The sequence below is a fragment of the Monodelphis domestica genome, chromosome 1, assembly GCF_027887165.1.
Source record: "Monodelphis domestica isolate mMonDom1 chromosome 1, mMonDom1.pri, whole genome shotgun sequence".
Lineage (NCBI taxonomy): Eukaryota > Metazoa > Chordata > Mammalia > Didelphimorphia > Didelphidae > Monodelphis > Monodelphis domestica.
In genome coordinates this window covers 738,749,032-738,769,229 of record NC_077227.1, presented here as the reverse complement: position 1 = coordinate 738,769,229, position 20,198 = coordinate 738,749,032, and the positions used below count along the sequence as shown (strand labels likewise).

General features: G+C 41.8%; 1 protein-coding gene and 2 long non-coding RNA genes across 4 annotated transcripts in view; 1 reads left to right on the top strand and 2 right to left on the bottom strand.

Annotated features, from left to right (window-relative positions):
- LOC130456835 (uncharacterized) overlaps window positions 1–1,047 on the bottom strand; it is a 1,993-nt gene extending 946 nt beyond the window's left edge. The window contains exon 1 of the long non-coding RNA XR_008915851.1: window positions 1,016–1,047. This is a non-coding gene — a long non-coding RNA (uncharacterized LOC130456835). The remainder of the gene's footprint in view (window positions 1–1,015) is intronic.
- A 14-nt stretch (window positions 1,048–1,061) lies between these two features.
- Window positions 1,062–18,381, bottom strand: LOC103098331 (uncharacterized). 2 transcript variants are annotated; one of them, XM_056814140.1, is made up of 5 exons: window positions 18,149–18,381; window positions 10,078–10,125; window positions 6,951–7,037; window positions 3,958–4,056; window positions 1,062–1,133 (listed from the first exon to the last, which is right to left on the bottom strand). In XM_056814140.1, exons 1-5 carry the CDS (start codon window positions 18,294–18,296, stop codon window positions 1,120–1,122), a joined length of 396 nt encoding a protein of 131 aa, XP_056670118.1. In that variant the 5' UTR covers window positions 18,297–18,381; the 3' UTR covers window positions 1,062–1,119. The 2 variants fall into 2 exon arrangements, with proteins under 2 accessions (XP_056670118.1, XP_056670112.1); XM_056814134.1 differs by lacking the exon at window positions 1,062–1,133 and adding an exon at window positions 1,453–3,665.
- LOC130456834 (uncharacterized) overlaps window positions 6,945–20,198 on the top strand; it is a 44,998-nt gene continuing 31,744 nt past the window's right edge. Inside the window, exon 1 of the long non-coding RNA XR_008915849.1 lies at window positions 6,945–7,121. This is a non-coding gene — a long non-coding RNA (uncharacterized LOC130456834). The remainder of the gene's footprint in view (window positions 7,122–20,198) is intronic.

Genomic DNA, 20,198 nt, shown 5'->3' with positions numbered 1-20,198 from the left:
AGACAGAGAGACAGAGAGAGAGACACAGAGAGAGAGACACAGAGACAGAGACAGACAGAGAGAGAATCAGAGAGAGAGAGAGCAAGAGAGAGAGAGACAGAGAGAGAGACACAGAGAGAGAGGACACAGAGACAGAGACACAGAGACAGAGACAGACAGAGAGAGAATCAGAGAGAGAGAGAGAGCAAGAGAGAGAGAGACAGAGAGAGAGATCAGAGAGAGGAGGAAGAGGAGAGAGAGAGGAAGAGGTAGAGAGACAGAGAGACAGACAGACAGAGAGAGAGAGAGAGAGAGAGAGAGAGAGAGAGACAGAGAGAGAGACAGAGAGAGAGGACAGAGGGAGAGAGAGACAGAGAGAGAGAGAGAGAGAGAGAGAGACAGAGACAGAGAGAGAGACACAGAGAGAGAGAGAGAGACAGACAGACAGCCAGACAGACAGACAGAGACAGAGAGAGACAGAGGGAGAGAGAGAGGTATACAACAAGAATTAGTAGGAAACTTCTTCCTCTGTATTTGGGTCTTGGACCCGAGCAGTCTTAAGGAGGCTTGCCCTCAGATATTAGCCCAATAAACCCAATAGAGCCCCCAAAGGCCTTAAATGCCCCAACCCCAGTCAGGGCCAGAGAAGTCAATGCTCCCGAGGCCTCAGGGACATTCTGCCTCTAGTCCTCTAAATTCTTCCAGAGACATCCTAAGTAGCTCTGTGTTTCCACCCGCCTTCAGCCTTGCTGGGGCCCCTCTAAGCAGTCAGAGAATTCCATCAGACTTAGGACTTGCGTCTTATTTTCACCCCAGTGTGTTTCTTGAGACCAAACTCCAGGGGAGGCTCACCCACGTGTGGTGCCGACAGAACATACATGTCCCCAGAAAGCAGACAAACAGCAGCAGGGCAAACATAGAGTTCCTTCCTCTGCCTTGGCCATTAGTCTGAACTTCCCCTAGGCCCAACTCCCAGAGTCTCCACAGGGCTTTGGCAGATGGACGGCCCAGGGGAGATGGGCCAGGCTGGACTCACTCTTGGGTCTGGTCTTCATCAAACACGGTCCCCATCTGTCAGTGGAACGTCCTTTGATCTCCCTTCTATTCAGGCCATTCCAGTACCAGACACCATTCCCTTTCTTATAAAGAAATTCCTAGAGAGCGAGAAGAGAGCGCTTTTAACAAGGAGGCATCGGGGGACGTTTGGGCATCCACTGGTGGCTGGGATGCTCAGGAGTGTCCTCTCTCCGTGTGTGTATGTGTTTTTAAGCTCAGGTGTCTGACCAAACCACTTCCCTGGTCAATAAGCTTCAATGCCTCTCTCATGGACTTCTAGGATCATACACAGACCCTGCTAGCTTCAAGCAAGCCCCTTATTTTACTCAATTTCCTCATCTTTAAAATTGAGGATTCGTCTAGAATGACCCGGAGGCTCCTTCCATCTCTAAATCTATGACTCTAGGATCCCTCCGTGGTGTTTAAGGCTTTTGTCCCTGACTCCAGCTTCCTTTTTCAGCTTTATTATCTGTTACTTCCTTCATGGATTTCTGGTCCAACTATTTGGTTTTTCTTTTGTTCTTCACGTAGTGCGCAACATTTCCTCTCTCTGAGTCTTCGAAAATCATTTTTTCTCAGTCCTGCCATATGGAATCTCTCTGCCTAGCACATCTCTTTTTGTAGAAGCTCCAAATTAGAAACCAAGAGGGTGTCCATGTATTGGGGACTGGCTAAACAAAGAGTTGTATATGAATGAAATATATTATTTTTCCATGAGAAATGACGAAACAGACAGCTTCCGAGGAAATGGAAGACTTCTGGGAACTGATGCCAAGTGACATGAGAACTAGAAGAGCCATCTATATGCAATGATGACTCCATTATAGAGAAAATCAACTTTGAAAAATATTAACTATTTGATGAATACAGGGAAGAACCATGACGCTCACCGTACTGAAGATGAATCATGTCATTCCTCTCCCTCGGAGAGAGCGTGAATGGAAACCACAAGATAAGCCTTACGTTTCTGAACTTGGCCAACTGGACAGAAACAAGAAAGTGAAGAGGGGCAGTGCTTTGGGGGCTCTATTTTGAACGTATTGGATTTGAGATGTTTGGGGACATCTAGTTCAAGATGTCCAGTAGGTAGTTGGTGATGCAGGGCTGAGGAGTTTATGATTAGATTCATAGATTTGGGGATCCTATGCAGAGTGACGATAATTAAGACCACGAGAACTGATGAGTCCCTGAGAAAGAACATTGAGAGATATGGGGATCCACGATGGATTTTTGGAGGACCTCTGGGCTTAGGAGGTGGATAATCCAGCAAAGGAGACAGTGAGGGAGCAGTCAGACATATAAAGGGAGAGCCAGGGTCAGTGTATGCAGGAAGAAGAGGTAGTTGAGTGTCAAAAACTCTAGAGGGGTAAATAAAGTTGAGGATCGAGGAAAAGTCATCAAATTTAGCAATGAGGAGATCTTTGGTTCCCTTGGAGAGTGCAGAGCAGTTGGGTGATAAAGCTGGAGGGCAGGCTGACAAGGGTTTGAGAAGAGAGAGGATGTGAAACTGAGGGAAAGGACCTGATGCAGCCCAACCCAAACCTGAAAATCTATCCATCCCAGACAAATGGTCTGCCAGTCTCTGATCCCATCACTTTCCTGAATCTCACCTGTACCAATGGTAGCTTAAGCTTGACTTAGGACAGCCCAGGGGTCTGTCAGCTGTTTCTGATTTGTCATTTGCCAGCACATGTCTGTCATAGGCCATCCTTCTAAATACTTAATCTTTAAGTATGGGTGTAGACATTCCTGTTTTTGTTAGACTACGTAGGGTGGAGTAATCTAAACTCCCCTCCTCCCAAGGCAGCCTGTTCCAGTGGGAGACATTGTTAGGAAGTTTCTCCTAGAGTAAACCTAGATTTTTCTATTTGGAACTTTTCTACATGACTCTTACGTCCCTCTAGGCTGTGCAGAATGAGGCTAACTCTCCCCATCCTCTTCAAATACTTAGAGAAGCCTCTGCCATACTGAATCTTCTCCAGGTTCAACATTTCTTCTTCCACCATCAGATTCTTATATGTCAAGGTCTCCAAGTTCCTCACTTCTAGATTATTACCTTTTTAAACTGAGGTGACCAGAATGGAATGCAGCACCGTATAGGTGGTCCAAACAAGATAGAGGATAATTCTCCTGGATAATTTGCCCCTCTGTGTGATTATGAATAAATCCTGTGTTTTGATCAACTGTATGTGAGATTGTGTCTTTGACCTCAGATCAGGAAGATCTGAGTTCAAATCCTACCTCAGAAATGAACTAGTTGTATAATCCTGGGCAAGATGCTTAACTGCTGTCTGCTTCTGTTTCTTCTGTAAAATGGGGATAATCATAACATCAGCCTCCCAGGGACGTTGAGAGGATAAAATGAGAAAGCATGGAAATTGCTTTCTAGACTTTACAAATGGTAACTATTGTTAGTAGTAATAAATCTAAGACTTGGTTGGCAAAAGGGTGAAGTGGCTTTCTCATGGACACAACTGACTGCTCTTCCATCGAGGTCACTGATGTCAGATGGGAGCCACTGGACACACAGAACCGCTCAGCCTCAGTCCAGGACTTTTCCATACAGGAAAAGTAGTAGAGATTTCCCTTATAGACAGTATACCTTTCTGATAGTTTCTGCACTAGGATTTCTTGGGAACAAAAAAGGAGTAAGAGTGAGACAAGAATGGGTGATTGGCCAGTTTTGGTGCAGAGAAATCACAGCTGTTCTCTCAGGGCCTCATCAGAGGCCCCTGAACTTCTGACCAGGCAGAGAGAGGACGCTTGGTGGGCAGGAAGGAGGAGCCAGCTGACCAGAATGAGGGATAGTCAGGAAGCCAGGAGAACAGAGATCTGGCAGACCTCCCTGCGTGAGGATGAGGGATGGAGGCCTGGAATGGGGATGGGAATCAGTGGAAAGGGTGGCTATGGTAGGCAACTCACCATTTTGGCCCTTCAGGTCTGTAATGGAGGCATTAGCTCTCTCCAAGTGAGCTTTCCACAGAAGTGCTGACATCATGTGGTCAGTTTTCCCACGGAGATCTAGAACCAAAGGATCACGGTGTCAGTCTAGGGCTGGTCAGTTCAAATCAGGTCAATCCAGGTCCTGAAGGCTTATGCTAGGCACTGGAGATACAAAGACAAAGATGAAAGAATTGCCACCTTTGAGGAGCTCACATTCTGCTGGAGGAGGTGAGAAGTGGGGGAAGACGGGAGAACAACAGACATCAATACACAAAGAAATTTCTGGGAAGAAGGGTGGATGGAATGCTAGCAACATGTGACAAAAGGCATCCTCAGAAATGGTACCTGAGTAGAGTCTAAGGAAGTCATGTAAGGTAGATGGAGGTGAGGAGGGTATACATTCCATGAAGAAGTATGCCTATTGGTGTCCTGCTAATAGTGAGCTAACAATCCTTCCTTCCTTCCTTCCTTCCTTCCTTCCTTCCTTCCTTCCTTCCTTCCTTCCTTCCTTCCTTCCTTCCTTCCTTCCTTCCTTCCTTCCTTCCTTCCTTCCTTCTTTCTTCTCTCTCTCTTCTCTTCTCTCTCTCTCTCTCTTTCTTTCTTTCTCTCTTTCTCTCTCTCTTCTCTCTCTCTTTCTTCTCTTCTTTCTTTCTTTCTCTCTTTCTCTCTCTCTTTCTTTCTCTCTCTCTCTCTTTCTTTCTCTCTTTCTCTCGTTCTTTCTTTCTTCTTTCTTTCTTCTTTCTTTCTTTCTTTCTTTCTTCTTCTTTCTTTCTTTCTTTCTTTCTTTCTTTCTTTCTTTCTTCTTTCTTTCTTTCTTTCTTCTTTCTTTCTTTCTTTCTTTCTTTCTTTCTTTCTTTCTCTCCCACTCCCTCCCTCCCTCCCTCGCTCTCCTCCCTCTCTCTCTCCTCCTCCCTCCCTCCCCCCCCCCTCTCCCTACCTTCCAGAGATTCAACCAGTATTGCAGTATTGAACAATGTGACTAATTAGTATCAGAGAGACTAGACCATCACCTGTGGCCCTTCATAGACAAAGACACGGAATCTGGACCCAGAGTTTCTAGTTCTCCCACTTGCCAGCTTCATGAGTTTTACGACACTTAAGGACACAATGGGTACAGTGATACTTATGCTGCTTCCCTCTCAGGTATTCTGGGAGGAAAGTTTCCTCAAACACAAATTCTATGGAAAATGGGCGCTATCATTATGACTGGTTATTAGAACCTCTGCCCCTGCGTGTGGCTTTCACATGCCTGTAGAGCCTGTCTGACCCCTTCCTGCCTGTCCAGCCTTCCTCCATCAGCGGCACTGGCCCCGGCCATCTCTCGATTCCTGGCATTTTCCCTGGCTGCTCTCCGGCCCGGAACGGCCCGTCTTCCTCAATTTCTCCGCTGCTTCCTCCGGCGTGCAGAAGTGCTGCCTCCTACAAGCTGCCTCCTCTCTTCCCTCTCATTGCAGTGCCTGCCCCGCCCCTCGCCCCGGTTTGTCTGGTCGGAATCTCCCCGCACAGCTGTGTGCAGGTTCTCCTCCCCAGCAGGCTGAGCTCGCGGAGCGCTTTTGCCTTTCTGGAGTCCCCAGAGCTGACTGAGCGCAGCGCCCAGCACAGAGCAGCTGCTCCCTAAGTGCTGGTCGATTGACGGACGCGGCTCAGACCTGGGAAGCGCCTCAGAGGCCGCCTTCCCGGCCCGCTCATGTCCCTGAGACCCAGACAGGGGAGGAGAGCGGACCGAGGAAGGGGCTTTGGCATTGCTCTGTCGCCCCAGGACGTAGCAGAGTTCCGGCAACAGCAAAATAACCTCAGAAAGGCATGAGGGAGGCCCTGGACCCCCCTTTGGGAATTGCTAGCCCAGACCCCAGCCTGGGGAACCAAGGACGAGGCTACCGATAGAGCGTCGGCGTCAGTCCTGGGCCCCAGCCTTGCCTCGGACTCGTACGGGCGATGGGACTTTGGACCGGTCCCTCCCAGTGAACCTTTTGTGGCCCCGAGAACTGGGGTGATCTCAGAGACAGTCTAGTCTAGGTCTGTGAGGAGAAGTTTTGGCTTTGCATCTTCAGCCTCTCTTATCGTCCCCAACCGAGATATCCAGACGGGCTCTTTGTGCTAGAAAGCTCAGCGCCCCTCATGGGCTGATCAGCCGCCCCAGGACACACCGCACATGAAGCCCCCCATAGGACGGTACGTGGGTCCTCTGTGAGTGCAGCAGCCCGTCAAGGACCTGCACAGTGCCTCCCCCGCCACAGGTTTCACTGCCATCGGCTTTCTTCGGAGTCCTCTGCATTGTGCCTTGTACAAGTAAAGTGGAATCCTTTACAAGAACTTGGTGTCCATTTCGGACCTTATTTTCTTTTCTGATTTTTAATTTCGAATTCTCGCTCCCTCTCCCTCCCCTCTTGCTGAGAGGGCAGACGGTATGATGTGAGTTATGCATCAGAAAGCATGCAAAGCCCATTTCCAGGTAGCAAAGACGCAGGAAAAACAAAGGGAGCAAATTCAGATTCTGCATCCACTTGGAGTGCATCAGGTCTGGCTCAGGAGGTGGAGAGCAGTTTTCTGTCATGAGTCTTAAAATATTATTTTGAATAAAGGTTTCACCAGACTATCCAGTGAGTCTGGGACACAAAGGGGGTGAAGAACTCCTGGTGTGGGTTCTAGACTCTCCTCAGGGTTTGCTCTGGAGTTTTCTCCCCTCTAATCAGAGAATCAGCTTTTTAGAGCCCAGAGCCCCATAGGCGGGAGTGTGTGTGTGTGTGTGTGTGTGTGGTGTGTGTGTGGTGTGTGTGGTGTGTGTGTGTGGTGTGTGTGTGGTGTGTGTGGTGTGTGTGTGTGGTGTGTGTGTATTGTGTGTGTGGTGTGTGTGTGTGTGGTGTGTGTATGTGTGTGTGGTGTGTGTATGTGTGTGTGTTGTGTGTGTTGTGTGTGTGTGTTGTGTGTGTGGGGTGTGTGGGGGTGTGGGGGGGTGTGGGGGGGGAACTTACACAGATAAGTCACAGTTGACAGATAGGCAACCAGGATGAGAACCAAGAGTGCCAAGACAGCATGGATGATCCTTGGTTTCCTGTTGGCTGGACAAAAGGAAGAATCCTTAGAGATGCTTGTGGAGAACCTCTTTGAAGCCTGGAGGGTGTTAAGAAACATCTAAAGAGCAGGTATTATTACTATTGTCCTTGTCTCCAGTTTGGGGATAACTCCATTCCCTGAGCCTTCTACTGAGCTCAAACAATGCTTTTAGAGCCAGACTGGAGTATGGTGGTAAATGTTTAACAATCAGGCTCTGTGGGGAGGGCTGGGTGGTGTGTGAATGTATACACACACTATTAAATGGAATCTACATTATTCAGAATTTCAGAAGTCTAGCCAATCAACAAAGAAATCCTTCAGATACTGATTTGTGGGTCTGTGAAGTGAAAATGCTCACAATGAAAATGTAACAACCATCTAAGAAAGGGTTGGAGCTGGTTCCAGCACAGCCCTGGGCAGAGTCTGCCAGGCTTGTAAAGGAGCATACATTCAGGGCAGGAACTGTCCTCAAGGGTGTTGGGGATCAATACTTCCTTTACAGAAGAGAAAACAGAGTCCGGGCACAGGTAAATCACTTCCCCAAGGCCACTCAGAAGATGAACAACAAAGGAGGTGTTTGAAGCCAGTTCTCTTTCATTCAAATTTAGAATTCTCTCCACTGGATTATAATCTCTCTCCACCATGTAGCCTCCCCTATATATCCTCTCTAGCCCAGGTCCCTGGTTCTGATAGACAGCTTTTTGCCTTATTTTGCCTGAGCTAAGGCTTCTAGAACCTTCCAGAATTGCTTCTTCCACCCTACCAAGTTCCCCTTCTGCACTAGCTCTCTGTTTCTCTGTCTCTCTTTTTCACTCTTTCTCTCTATCACTGTGTTACAGAAAAAAGAGTGGTTGCCATAAACTGTGACCTCAAAATATGGTTTCAAGACTTTGAATTGCCAAAACTGTAAAGATAATTTTTAGTGTCTTGATTTTATATTAAAAATAAAGTGGTCGCCATGGGAAAATTCCCCAAATATGAAATCCCAAGTCAGCTGGGTTTTGTGGATATTTTAATTAATACAAATAAAGGAATTAAGGAAAGAAAAGAGAATAAGAGAAATATAGTAAGAAGGGTCTAGGTCAACATGACCTAGGCCTGACCCTTAAGAGAGAGACTAGTCAATCTTTTATCAACTCACCACAAGATCCTTCCAAGCAAAACTCTAGTGTTCAGAGAGAGACCCTCCAGTTTAGCTCAGGAAGCTGCACTCAGTTCAGAGCCCCAGCAGCCTCCAATCCAGCTCCAAAGCTGAACTTTTACTCAGAGGCCTAAACCCTTTCCTTTTAAAGAAAATTTTCTCCTATGTCACCTCCCCTAAATTTTTATGTCTACCAATCACAATAGATGTTTTCCAAAAAACTGAATATTCCTAATTCACACCTAAGTAGACTAAAACTTTTGAGTAATTCACACCTGAGTAGACTAATCTTGTCCCTTGCAAGTTGCCTGATTAATTTGATCTTCATAGGTACTTAGCACCCTTTTGTATTAGATCTAAAAATAGACCTAGCTTAAGGGTTCTTGCTTCACTCTAAGTATGGGTTGGGGACTTTTCATTGTTCAATCAGGAGTTTACAACTTTTTCTTCCCCTTAAGTATGCCTAAGTATGGGTGGAGTAATGTTAGAGTTCCCACCTACATTCCTGACCAAAGTCCCTTCATTGTTTTAAAATGGGGAATGGTCCTAACCAAATGTTCTAAGGTAGAGTCTGAGAATTTTAAGATTCACAAGTCTGAGAAATTTTAAGATTCACAACTGTCTCTCTCCCCTTCTCTTGCCCCTCTCTCCTTTTCTCTCTTCCTGTCTCATTCTCCATCTCTTGCCCTTTTCCCTGATCCCCTTCTCTGCCTCTGTGTGTGCTGTTTGTCTGTCTTCCTATCTCTTTTCCACTCTCTCTTCCATGATATGAAATATCTTGGGCCATGAAAAAGATTGTCATCCATCTCTCCATGGACCACCCACAATTTCAGAGGTTGGTCTCTGCTAGGGAATAGAGGGACAGACAGAAAATAATTAAGTCTATAGATTTCCAGATCCAGCCCTGTTCACCTCTAGCAAGGACTCCTTTGCAGCCTTGAGACAGAGAGGCAAAGCAACGTAGCTAGAACCATCAGCCTAGTGGGATCTTCCCCAGGGGAAAGTAAAGGGGAGGAGAGCAGGTGAGTACCCTCAGGACCAAATGTCTGATTCCCTAAGTGGCCCTGGGCAAGTCCCAGAAGCCTCTGAAGCCCCTCCTCAATATCAGGCTATGATCACATAACCTCCTTTCATAATAGGTAAATTAAAGGCACTAGCCAGAAGCCAGACTTTGGGGTCATATAACCTGAGTTCCATTTTGACCTCAAATATTGTCTACCTGTTTCCTTGGGTGAGTCTTATAAGGGGCTTGAATTATATGGCTGGTGAAAATCCTTTTACCTCTTCATCTGCATTTATGAAACCTCTATTGAGCAACCAATTTAATGAAATAAAATAAAGAAGGGGGAGGTGGTGGATAAAATAAGCAGGGTCATAGGTACCGTGACCAGGGTCACCATCCATCCATTCTCCCCCTGTATTGGGGCAGGGGAGAGACAGCAAGAGGACAAGCAATTGGGATGGAAACCCAGACTAAGTATTATCCAGAAAGGAATCCTTTCTAGGCTACAGCCATACCTGGATGGAATAGAGCTCAAGGCAAGGGTCTAAGAATGTTTCCAGGAGCCAACAAAGGAAGTATTGGTGGTGGAAGCAGGTGGAGATCCTGGGGAGGCATCTGTTGTTGCTGTCTCCCCTCAACCAGGGTCCATGTAATAGTATCCAGGAGAGCCAGAGAGGTTTGGTTATGCTTCTCTTAGTTATTCATTAGAGTCCAGTTATAAGTCCAAGGTCCAGGTCAAGGTCAAAAGAGATCTAGGCTCTTGCTTATTTTCCCCAAGAGGCAAGTCTAGAGCCCATAGGGGATACCCAGCCTCAAGGGTCTGCTTCCATTAGCAGCTTAAATCTATTCATCCATCCATTTTTTCATTCATCCATTCATGTATTCCCTCATTATCACTTACCGCCAACATCAGATGTCTGACCTAAATTGTCAGAGTGCCGGAATGTGCCTGAGGAAAGAAAGAGAACAAACCATTCAGGGGATTCCTCAATTCAAACCTAATCCATTTCCAACTAGAAACTCTTTCTAGCCTGGTTCATGTCCCCCTCCAGACAATCTCCCTTTTTCTAAAACTCCATTTTTGAAAGCTTTGGGCATTTTTTTAGTGGCAACACAGAGATTTGCATGTAGCTCTTTGTCCATAAGGGGGAAGCATCTATGATAATGATGATGATAAATCATAGTAAGAATAGGAGCAGTGATAATGATAACAATAATGGCAATAGGCAAACTGATCTGTTTCTTCATTTGTCCAAATGGAGGCTGGACTTGATGGTCTTCGAGAAGTCATGCAGCTATAGTTCTGTGCCTCAATTAAAGACATGAAAACATGAATGAGATGAAATGGGGGAAGGGAAGAGAGGCATGATACTGATGGTTAAGCTTCCATTTTGTGTCCTTGTGTTCTGATATCTTAGAAGCAGAAGGTATAATAGAAATGGAAAGAATCCACTGATAACCTAATCCTAAAGAATGAGTGGATCAAAGAAGAAATAATGGAAGCAATCAAGAACTCATTAAAGAAAATGACAACAATGAGACAACATACCAAAATCTGTGGGGTGAGGCCAAAGGAGTACTTAAGGGAAAATATAAATAAATCTACATTTCTAAATACTTATATCAATAAAAGAGAGAAAAAAGATAATGAATTGTACTTACAAATGGTAGTCAACTGGGGATATTTAATTTGTAATTTTTATAGTTTTTGGTTTTTGGGTTTTTTTTTTAGTTGTAAGTTCAGGCTTTGGGGGCAAGAACCACTATTTGATAAAAATTGCTGGGAAACTGGGAAGTAGTCTGACAGGAAGTTGGCACAGACCAGCATTTCATACAATATACCAAAGAAGGGTCAAAATGTTTACATTTTGTATTCAATGGATCCATTTGCAATGGATATGCAAATTAGGTGAACATCAAAAAAATAATGCCTGTCAGAAAAGTGGATAAGGGAAGAATTATGAGGAAACAAGAGTTAGAGAGGACCATAGGAGGTAAAATGGATTAATTACATAAAATTAAATTTAGAAGTTTTTACACAGACAAAACCAGTGCAGCCAAGGTGAGAAGGAAAGCAGGAAATTGAGTGTCTACAATAAAGGTTTCATTTCTCAAATATATAGAGAAGTGAGACCAATTTATAAAAAATAAGAGCTATTCTCCATTTGATTATTAAAGGTTGTAAGAGTTAAAATAGTTGTGGCTATAAACTGTAGTGATTAAAATAGTGGAAGACTTTAATTGTAGTAGATATAAGAGTGGATGAGTAAATTGTGACCGCAGAAAATATGTTTTCACTACAGAGTCTTGTTTTTAAATCAATATATAAGGTGGTCGCCAGGGAAAAATTCCCAATTATTCAATATACCCAAGTCAACTGGGTTTTATAGAGATTTTAATTAATTAATACAATGAGGAATTAAAGAAAGAGAGAAAGAGAGAAAAAGGAAATAATGAGAAAAGGGCTATACCAGCCTAGGCCAGCATGAGCCTAGGAAGAGAGGGATCAGTCAGTCTTTTATCACTCACCACAAGATCTGTCCAAGCAAAGATTCAGAGGGACAGAGTCTCCTCAGAGGCAGTTCCAGCCAGAGTCAGCCTCCCTCAGACTGCCTTCAAGAGACTGCTTAAGAGACTGTTTCTTGCTCTCAGGTTTTCATCTCCTTATATAGGGAATTTTCTCCTATGTCACCTCCCCCAAGTTCTCCCATCTACCAATCACAGTAGATGTTTTTCAAAGGACAGACCATTCTTAGTTCACACCTAAGAAGACTAATCTTTTGAGTAATTCACACCTGAGTGGACTAGAATCTCTGAGTAAGTTCTCACCTCTTTGCTCCTTGTAAGTTCACAAATTGCCTGACCTTTATAGGTACTTAGCACCCTTTTGTATTAGATTAAAAATAGGCACAGCTTAAGAACTTTTTGTCTTATTATAAGTATGGGTTTAAGTACTTTTCATTGTTCAGCAAAGAGTTTACAGCTTTATCTTCCCCCTAAGGCATGCTTAAGTATGGTGAAGTAGAGTTCTCACATTCCTGATCTAAGTTACTTCATTGCTCAAAATGGGGAATGGTCTTAACCAAACCTTATGAAGTAGGGTCTGGAAAATTTAAGGTTCACAAGGTTATGAGCAGTTTTCAGAAAAAGAAATAAAAACTATCAATTGTCAAATGGAAAAGGGTTCTAAATCACTAATAATTAGAGAAAAACAAATTATGAAGTTCTACCTCATATCAATCAAATCACCTAATATGACAGAAAAGGAAAACGACACACACTGCAAGGAATGTGGGAAAATTGGGATACTAATGCACCTTTGGTGGAATTGTGAACTGATCTAACCATTTGGGAGCAATTTGGGACTATGTCCAGAAGGCTTTAAAACTGTACACCTTTTGCTTCAGATATACCACTACTAGGTCTGTATCCCAAAGAGAACAAAGACAAATGGGAAAAAAACCTCAATATGTATAAAAAATGCTAATAGCAGCTCTTTTTGTAATGGCAATGATTTGGAAACTGAAGGGATGCCAGTCAATTTGGAAATGGTTGAACAAATTGTGGTATATGATTGTGATGGAATACCTTTGTGCTATAAGAAATGATGAACAGAATGGGATCAGAAATACCCAGGAAGATTTATAGAAACTGATACAGAGTGAATTGAGCAGAATCAGGAAAATAAACACAGTGACAACAATATTGTAACAATAATCAACTGTGAAAGGCAATTATTTTGATTAATACAATGATCCACAACCATTTCAAAGGACCAGTGGTGGAAAATGCTATCCATCTCCAGAGAGGGAACTGATGAGTTCTGAGAGCAGATTGAAGCATATTTTTCTCACTATATTTATTTTCTTTCTTTCTTTCTTTCTTTCTTTCTTTCTTTCTTTCTTTCTTTCTTTCTTTCTTTCTTTCTTTCTTTCTTTCTTTCTTTCTTTCTTTCTTTCTTTCTTTCTTTCTTTCTTTCTTTCTTTCTTTCTTTCTTTCTTTCTTTCTTTCTTTCTTTCCCAAATCAGGAAGACCAAAAACAGAGAAAGAAAACTACAGACCAATCTCCTTAATGAACATTGATGCAAAAATCTTAAATAGAATACTAGCAAAAGACTACAGCCAGTCATCACAAAGATTATCTACTATGACCAGGTGGCATTTATACCAGTAATGCAAGGCTGGTTTAACATTAGGAAAACTATCAACATAATTGATCATATCAATAATCAAAATAAAAGAAATCACATGATCTCAATAGATGCAGAGAAAGTCTTTGACAAAATACAACACTCATTCCTATTAAAAACACTAGAAAGTATAGGAATAGAAGGGTCTTTCCTCAAAACAATAAACAGTATTTATATAAATCCATCAGCAAATATCATCTGCAATGGGGACAAATTAGAAGCCTTCCCAATAAAATCAGGAGTGAAACAAGGGTGCCCATTATCACCTCTATTATTTAATATTGTACTAGAAACACTTGCAGTAGTAATTAGAGAAGAAAAAGAAATTGAAGTGATTAAAGTAGGCAATGAGGAAACTAAATGATCACTCTTTGCAGATGATATGATGGTATATTTAGAGAACCTGAGAAAATCAACTATAAAGCTAGTGGAAATAATGAATAATTTGAGCAAAGTTGCAGGATACAAAATAAATCTACATAAATCATCAACATTTCTATTTATTTTCAATAAAAATCAGCAGCAGGAGTTAGAGAAACTCCATTTAAAGTCACTCTAGCTAATATAAAATATTGGGAATCTCTGTCAAGACAAACTCAGGAATTATATGAACACAACTATAAAACACTTTTCACACCAGAAAACTAAATCTAAGCAATTGGAAAAAAGATTAATTGTTCATGGGTAGGACAAACTAATATAATAAAAATGACAATCCTACCTTAACTAACTTACTTATTCAGTGCCATACTGAATCAAACTACCAGAAAACTTATTTATAGAAATAGGAAAAAATATAACAAAGTTCATTTGGAAGAACAAAAAATCAAGAATATCAAGGGAAATAATGAAAAAAAAGTGAAGGATGGAGGCCCAGCAGTACCAGATCTTCAACTGTACTATAAAGTAGTGATTATCACAACAATATGGTACTGGCTAAGAGACAGAAAGAAGGATCAGTGGAATAGACTTGGGGTAAGTGACATCAGCAAAGTAGTATTTGATAAACCCAAAGATCTCAGCTTTTGGGGCAAGAACCCACTATTTGACAAAAACTGCTGGGAAAATTAGACAACAGTATGGGAGAGATTAGGGTTACATCAACATCTCACACACTATACCAGGGTAAATTTAGAAAGGGTAAATGACTTAAATATAAAGAGAGAAATTATAATTAGATGACTATAGAATAATATACCTGTCGTATTTGTGGGAAAGGAAAGAATTTAAGACAAAGCAAGATAGACAATATTACAAAATATAAAATGAATAATTTTGATTACATTAAATTAAAAAGGTTTTGTACAAAAATCAATGCAATCAAAATTATAAGGGAAGCAGCAAATTGAGAAAAATTTTATAACAAAAACCTCTGACAAAGGTCTCATTTCTCAAATTTTTAGGGAGCTAATTTGATTACACAAAATAAATTAAGCCTTTTCCTAATTGACAAATGGTCAAGGGACATGAATAAGCAGTTTTCAGATAAAGAAATGAAAATTATCAATAAGCACATGAAAAAGTGTTCTATATCTCTCATAATTATAGAAATAAAAATCAAAATAACTCTGAAGTGCCACCCCACACCTAGCAAATTGGCCAACATAACAGAAAAGGAAAATAATAAATATTGGTGGGGTGGTGGCAAAATTGGGACACTAATGCATTGCTGGTAGAGTTGTGAGTTGAGCCAACCATTCTGTAAGGCAATTTTGAACTATGCCCAAAAGGATTTAAAAGAATGCCTACCCTTTGATCCAGTAATACCAGTACTAGATTTGTACCCTAAAGAGACAATAATGAAAAAATACGTGTACCAAAATATTCATAGCTGCGCTCTTTGTGGTGGCAAAAAAAATGGAAAATGAGGGGATGTCCTTCAACTTGGGAATGGTTGAACAAATTGTGGTATCTGATACTGATGGAATACTATTGTGCTCAAAGGAATAATGAACTGGAGGAGTTCCATGTGAACTGGAAAGACCTCCAGGAAGTGATGCAGAGTTAAAGGAACAGAACTAGGAGAACATTGTACACAGAGATGGATACACTGTGGCACAATCGAATGTAATGGACTTCTCTACTAGCAGCAATGCAGTGATCCAGGACAATTCTGAGGGACTTATGAAAAAGATGCTCTCCACATTCAGAAAAAGAACTGTGGGAGTAGAAACACAGAAGAAAAACAAATGACAAATTATTTGTTTATATGGAAATAGGTATCAGTGATAGCATCTGTATAGCCCAGTGGAAGTATTTATTGGATCTGTGAAGGAGGAGGAAAGAGGGGAGGGAAAGAAAATGAACTATGTAAACATGGAAAATATTTTTAAAACAGAAGGAAAAGAAAGAGAAACACTAATTTAGAGGTTTGTTCTATAGATCAATTGGACAGGCCAAAATGAAGGGCTGGGGAAACACATCTCAAATCTGACCTGCAGCGTTGGTCTTGTGGTGATGGGTCATTCAATTATCTGCACAGTTGCTGCAATTCTTTGCAAAAGCAGAGCAGCTGATAATAAGTTTATGGCTTCCTTCAATGATAATTTCATGCTTCTAAATGTGGAGCAAATAACAAGGGGAACAGGAAGCCTGAGCCTGTGCCTGAAAAATGTTGAGGAAGTCATTGCTCAAATAGAAATAATGATGGAGAAGGAGAGGGTAGCCAGGCACAATTTTTTCTTTCTCCTCTTGATAGACTCCAGACTCCTGGTATGTCTCCTGCCATGTTGTTGCCAAACAGAAGTTACCTTCTCACCCACTTTATCATCAGGGACCCACTTTAATTTCTTGTTCTTGAGTCCCAGCTTGCTTAATAAGGGTCACAGGGGAAGCAACATTGGGTGGAAGGACTTTCCCCCTATATTTAGTATATCATGAGACTTTCTATGGAGCCTTGTGGCATTAGGGTGGAAGCTCCCACTTCTAGTTATGTCAACTCCCTTCAAATCTGATACAGAACTCTTGGGAAAAGACTCTTGTTTTTAATAACCATCAAAGCATGAACCATAAGTCATACTATGATGTGACTTCTGTTATTGTGGGTTAATAAGTAACTGATCATTATCCCTATGGATTAAACTGGATAGTTATGATCTGAACTAATTAGAGATTAAATTGTTGATTTAAGGTGGACCGGGGTCTGCTGAAATAGGATAGAGGTAAAATGATTTCTCACAGCAGTCATCTATGACATAGGATCTCATTCCTGGATTACAATTTCCCAGGTCCATCAAAGCTCATTTTACACATGGCACTCCATCTCTTCTCTTCAAGTCTTTGCACAGGCTGTTCCCCTGTGCCTGGAATAATCTCCCTCTTAGTTTCCCTGGCTTTCTCTAAGACTCATCAAATCCTACTGAGCAGGACATCTGGCCAAGGTCTGCTTCCTCCTTCTAGTACTTTTCTCTTTGAAATTACTTCCCAACTTGTTGATATATGTCAGGTATATCTATTGATTTTCCTGTGCATCTCTTCCATTAGAATAATAATCATATTAGCTAGCATTTATATGGTGCTTTAAAGTTTGCAAAACACTTTAAAAACACTTCATTTTATGCTCTTAACAACCCTTGGAGGAAGGTGACGTTATCTCCATTTTACAGATAAGGAAACTAAGGTAGACATGTTAAATAACTTTCCTAGGATCACAGTTAAGAAGTGTCTGAGGCTGGATTTGAACTTAGGTCTTCCTGACTCTAGGTCCAAGGCTTTACCCAGTGTGCCAGCTAGCTGAGCTCTTTGAAGATAGCTGTTTTGGACTTTCTTTATAATCCCAGCCCTTACTCAATGCCTGCTACACAGAAAACACTTCATACGTGTTTGTTGACTAACTCAATGATATGGAGAACTGAATAAGATTCTCCAGATGTGGTCTGACCAAGGCCAGATGTGAAGGGTTTCTAATATCCTTATTTATGTTACAGCTGAAAGGGACCCCCAAATCATCTAGCCACAGAACTATAGGATACTCTAAAGGAAGGGACCTTAGAGTTCCTCCCTCTATTACCTTCTCTTTGCCTCTCTGTTTTACAGAAAAAGAAACTGAGGTCCAAGGAAAGTCAATGACTTGTCCAGAGTCACATAATCTTCAAGTGGTAGACAAGGTTCAAAACCCAGTCTTTCTACTTTGAACTCAGAGCTCTTTCCATTCCATTCTGAGGTTTTCCTGGCTGCTGATTCTGTAGGTACCGTTCTCATTTATTCAGGTAGAATGTGAATTCTTTAAAAGTACAATCCAAGTCGCAGCTTTCCCCTTTCTTGAGCGTCCGGTTCTTTAGACTATGAACTCTTGGACAGGAGGTTTGCCTTTGCCTTTCTGTAAAAATCCTCACTACTTAGAGGCAAGATACTACATAAATGCTAATTGTTATTAGCACAGTGCCTGGCATGTATTAGGAACTTAAGACATATTTATTGACTGACTGGTATAGGACACAAGGTATATGGAAGGGGAAGAAGAAAGCATGATGATCGTGATGGATAAAATCTCTTTTAACAAGTAACTTGCCAAACCTAAGCCCCCTTTCTGCCCCTCCCAGCCTCAACCAAAATTCAGGTCAGTTCCATAGATATGGCTCAAATATGTCAACCTTGAGGAAATGTGGTATAGTGGATAGAACACTGAACTTGTCAAGTGACTGACTGAACAGGTAGCATGACTTGCTTTATGAGCCAGCTTGGAATGCATGACCTTCACTGTCTCTTACAACTCTAAATCCAGGTTCCTTATTTTCCAGATTCTTGTCTTCTTCTCTAGGCATACCAGAAAAAAGGACTTACCTTTTTCAACCAGGGGCAGTTCATTTCTCTGGATCACATTTTCATAGATTCCATCTATGTCCATCCTGCTGTCTCTCCAGGAACAGCCTGGCTTGTGGGAACCCCTCCTATCTCTAGGTTCTAGTTGGGACAGCAGCACCCTTTTCATCAGCAGAGCAATGGGAAGAAGTGAGAGTTTGCTTCATGACTCTTTCCTCATTGTTTTCTTAAGAACCTTTGTGAGGCAAAAGCTAACACCCAACAAAAGAGTGTTTTTTCTATCTATCCCTCTTCCCCTTTCCCTGAATGAATGGGCATCCTTCCTCTTTGTGTTTATGGTCACAAGGGTTCTGTGATATGAAGAAGAAGAAGAAGAAGAAGAATGATAAGAGAAGAAATGATAGATAATATGATGTCTATGATAAGAGAAGAAAGTAGGCAAGAGAGAAAGCATTTATTATTGAGTTCTTATTATGTCCCAGGCAGGGCAGCTATATGGCTTAGTGGGTAGAATACCTGACCTGGAGTTCTAATCTAATGTTAGAAATTTACTAGCTGTATGGCCTTGGGCAAGTCACTTAACCATTTTTGCTTCTGTTTCATTTGTAAAATGAGCTAGAGAAGGAAATGGCAAATCCACTCCAGTATTATTGCCAAGAAAACTCCAAATGGGTCACAAAGAATGGGACACAACTGAACAACAAAATGTACCAGGCATTTTGCTAAGTACTTTACAAATATTATCTCATTTGACTGTCACAATAATGTATGAGGTAAGTGCTGTTGTATCCTCATATAGAGGAAACTGGGGCAGATAGAAGTTAAACAATTTGCTCAGGATCACAGAACTAGTGTCTGATACTGGATTTGAAATCAGGTCCTCCTGGTGCTTCATCCACTGGGTCACCTGGAAACCTCAGGATTGTGGTGGAATGTGCATGTTGTCCTGGTACTGGTGATTTTGTTGAATCCAAGTGTAGAACTTTATATTTACCTCTTTGCCACAAGCCAGGTCCAGCCCCACTTGTGGCTTCAAAGGGTCTCAGCAGGTGAAGGAACGGTTAGGCAAAAATTAAAAAAACGGAAGATAGCTGTGCATGTGTTTCAGCCAGGGGCAGGCTTGCATCTGGTGGCTGCTCTGCTATGCCCAAGTTCGGTCTTCATTTTTATACCCATTTTCTTGGCACACAGATATATCTTTCAATACACATATTTAAGTAACGATAATTGGAAAAGTGATACATTAACTTTCAACAAAATGCTTGATTAGCATTCTGAGATCATTCTATATTCTTGAATACAGTGATTACAGATTACGACAGAATGAATGAAGGTTCTACCTAGGATAAATGATTTTGTCACAGGTGGCTTAATTTTCTCATTAACCTGTGATGATCTTGAGTTTACAAACACTTAAGGAAATTTACTTATTACTTTTAATATAAAGAAATAATCAATCAGGAATTCTTTTTTTTTAATTATTTTATTTGGTCATTTTCATACATTATTCATTGAAACAGATCATTTTCTTTTCCTCCCCCTCCCCCCGTTACCCCTTCCCTGGCCGACATGCAATTTGTCTGGGTATCACATGTGTCCTTGCTCTGAACCTATTTCCTTGTTATTGGTATTTGCATTAGGATGCTCATTTAGCATCTCTCATCGATCATGTCCCCTCAACCTCTGTAGCCAAGCAGTTGTTTTTCCTCGGTGTTTTTACTCCCACAGTTTGTCCTCTGCTTGAGGATAGTTTTTTTTTTTTCTCATACATCGATGCAGATTGTTCAGGGACATTGTAAAGCCATTACTGGAGAAGTCCATTACATTCTCTTGTACCACAATGTATCAGTCTCTGTGTACAATGTTCTCCTGGTTCTACTCCTCTCACTCTGCATCACTTCTTCAAGGTTGTTCCAGTCTCCATGAAAATCCTCCACTTTGTTATTCCTTTTAGCACAATAGTATTCCATCACCAACATATACCACAATTTGTTCAGCCATTCTCCAATTGAAGGGCATCCCCTCATTTTCCAATTTTTGGCCACCACAAAGAGTGCAGCTATGAATATTC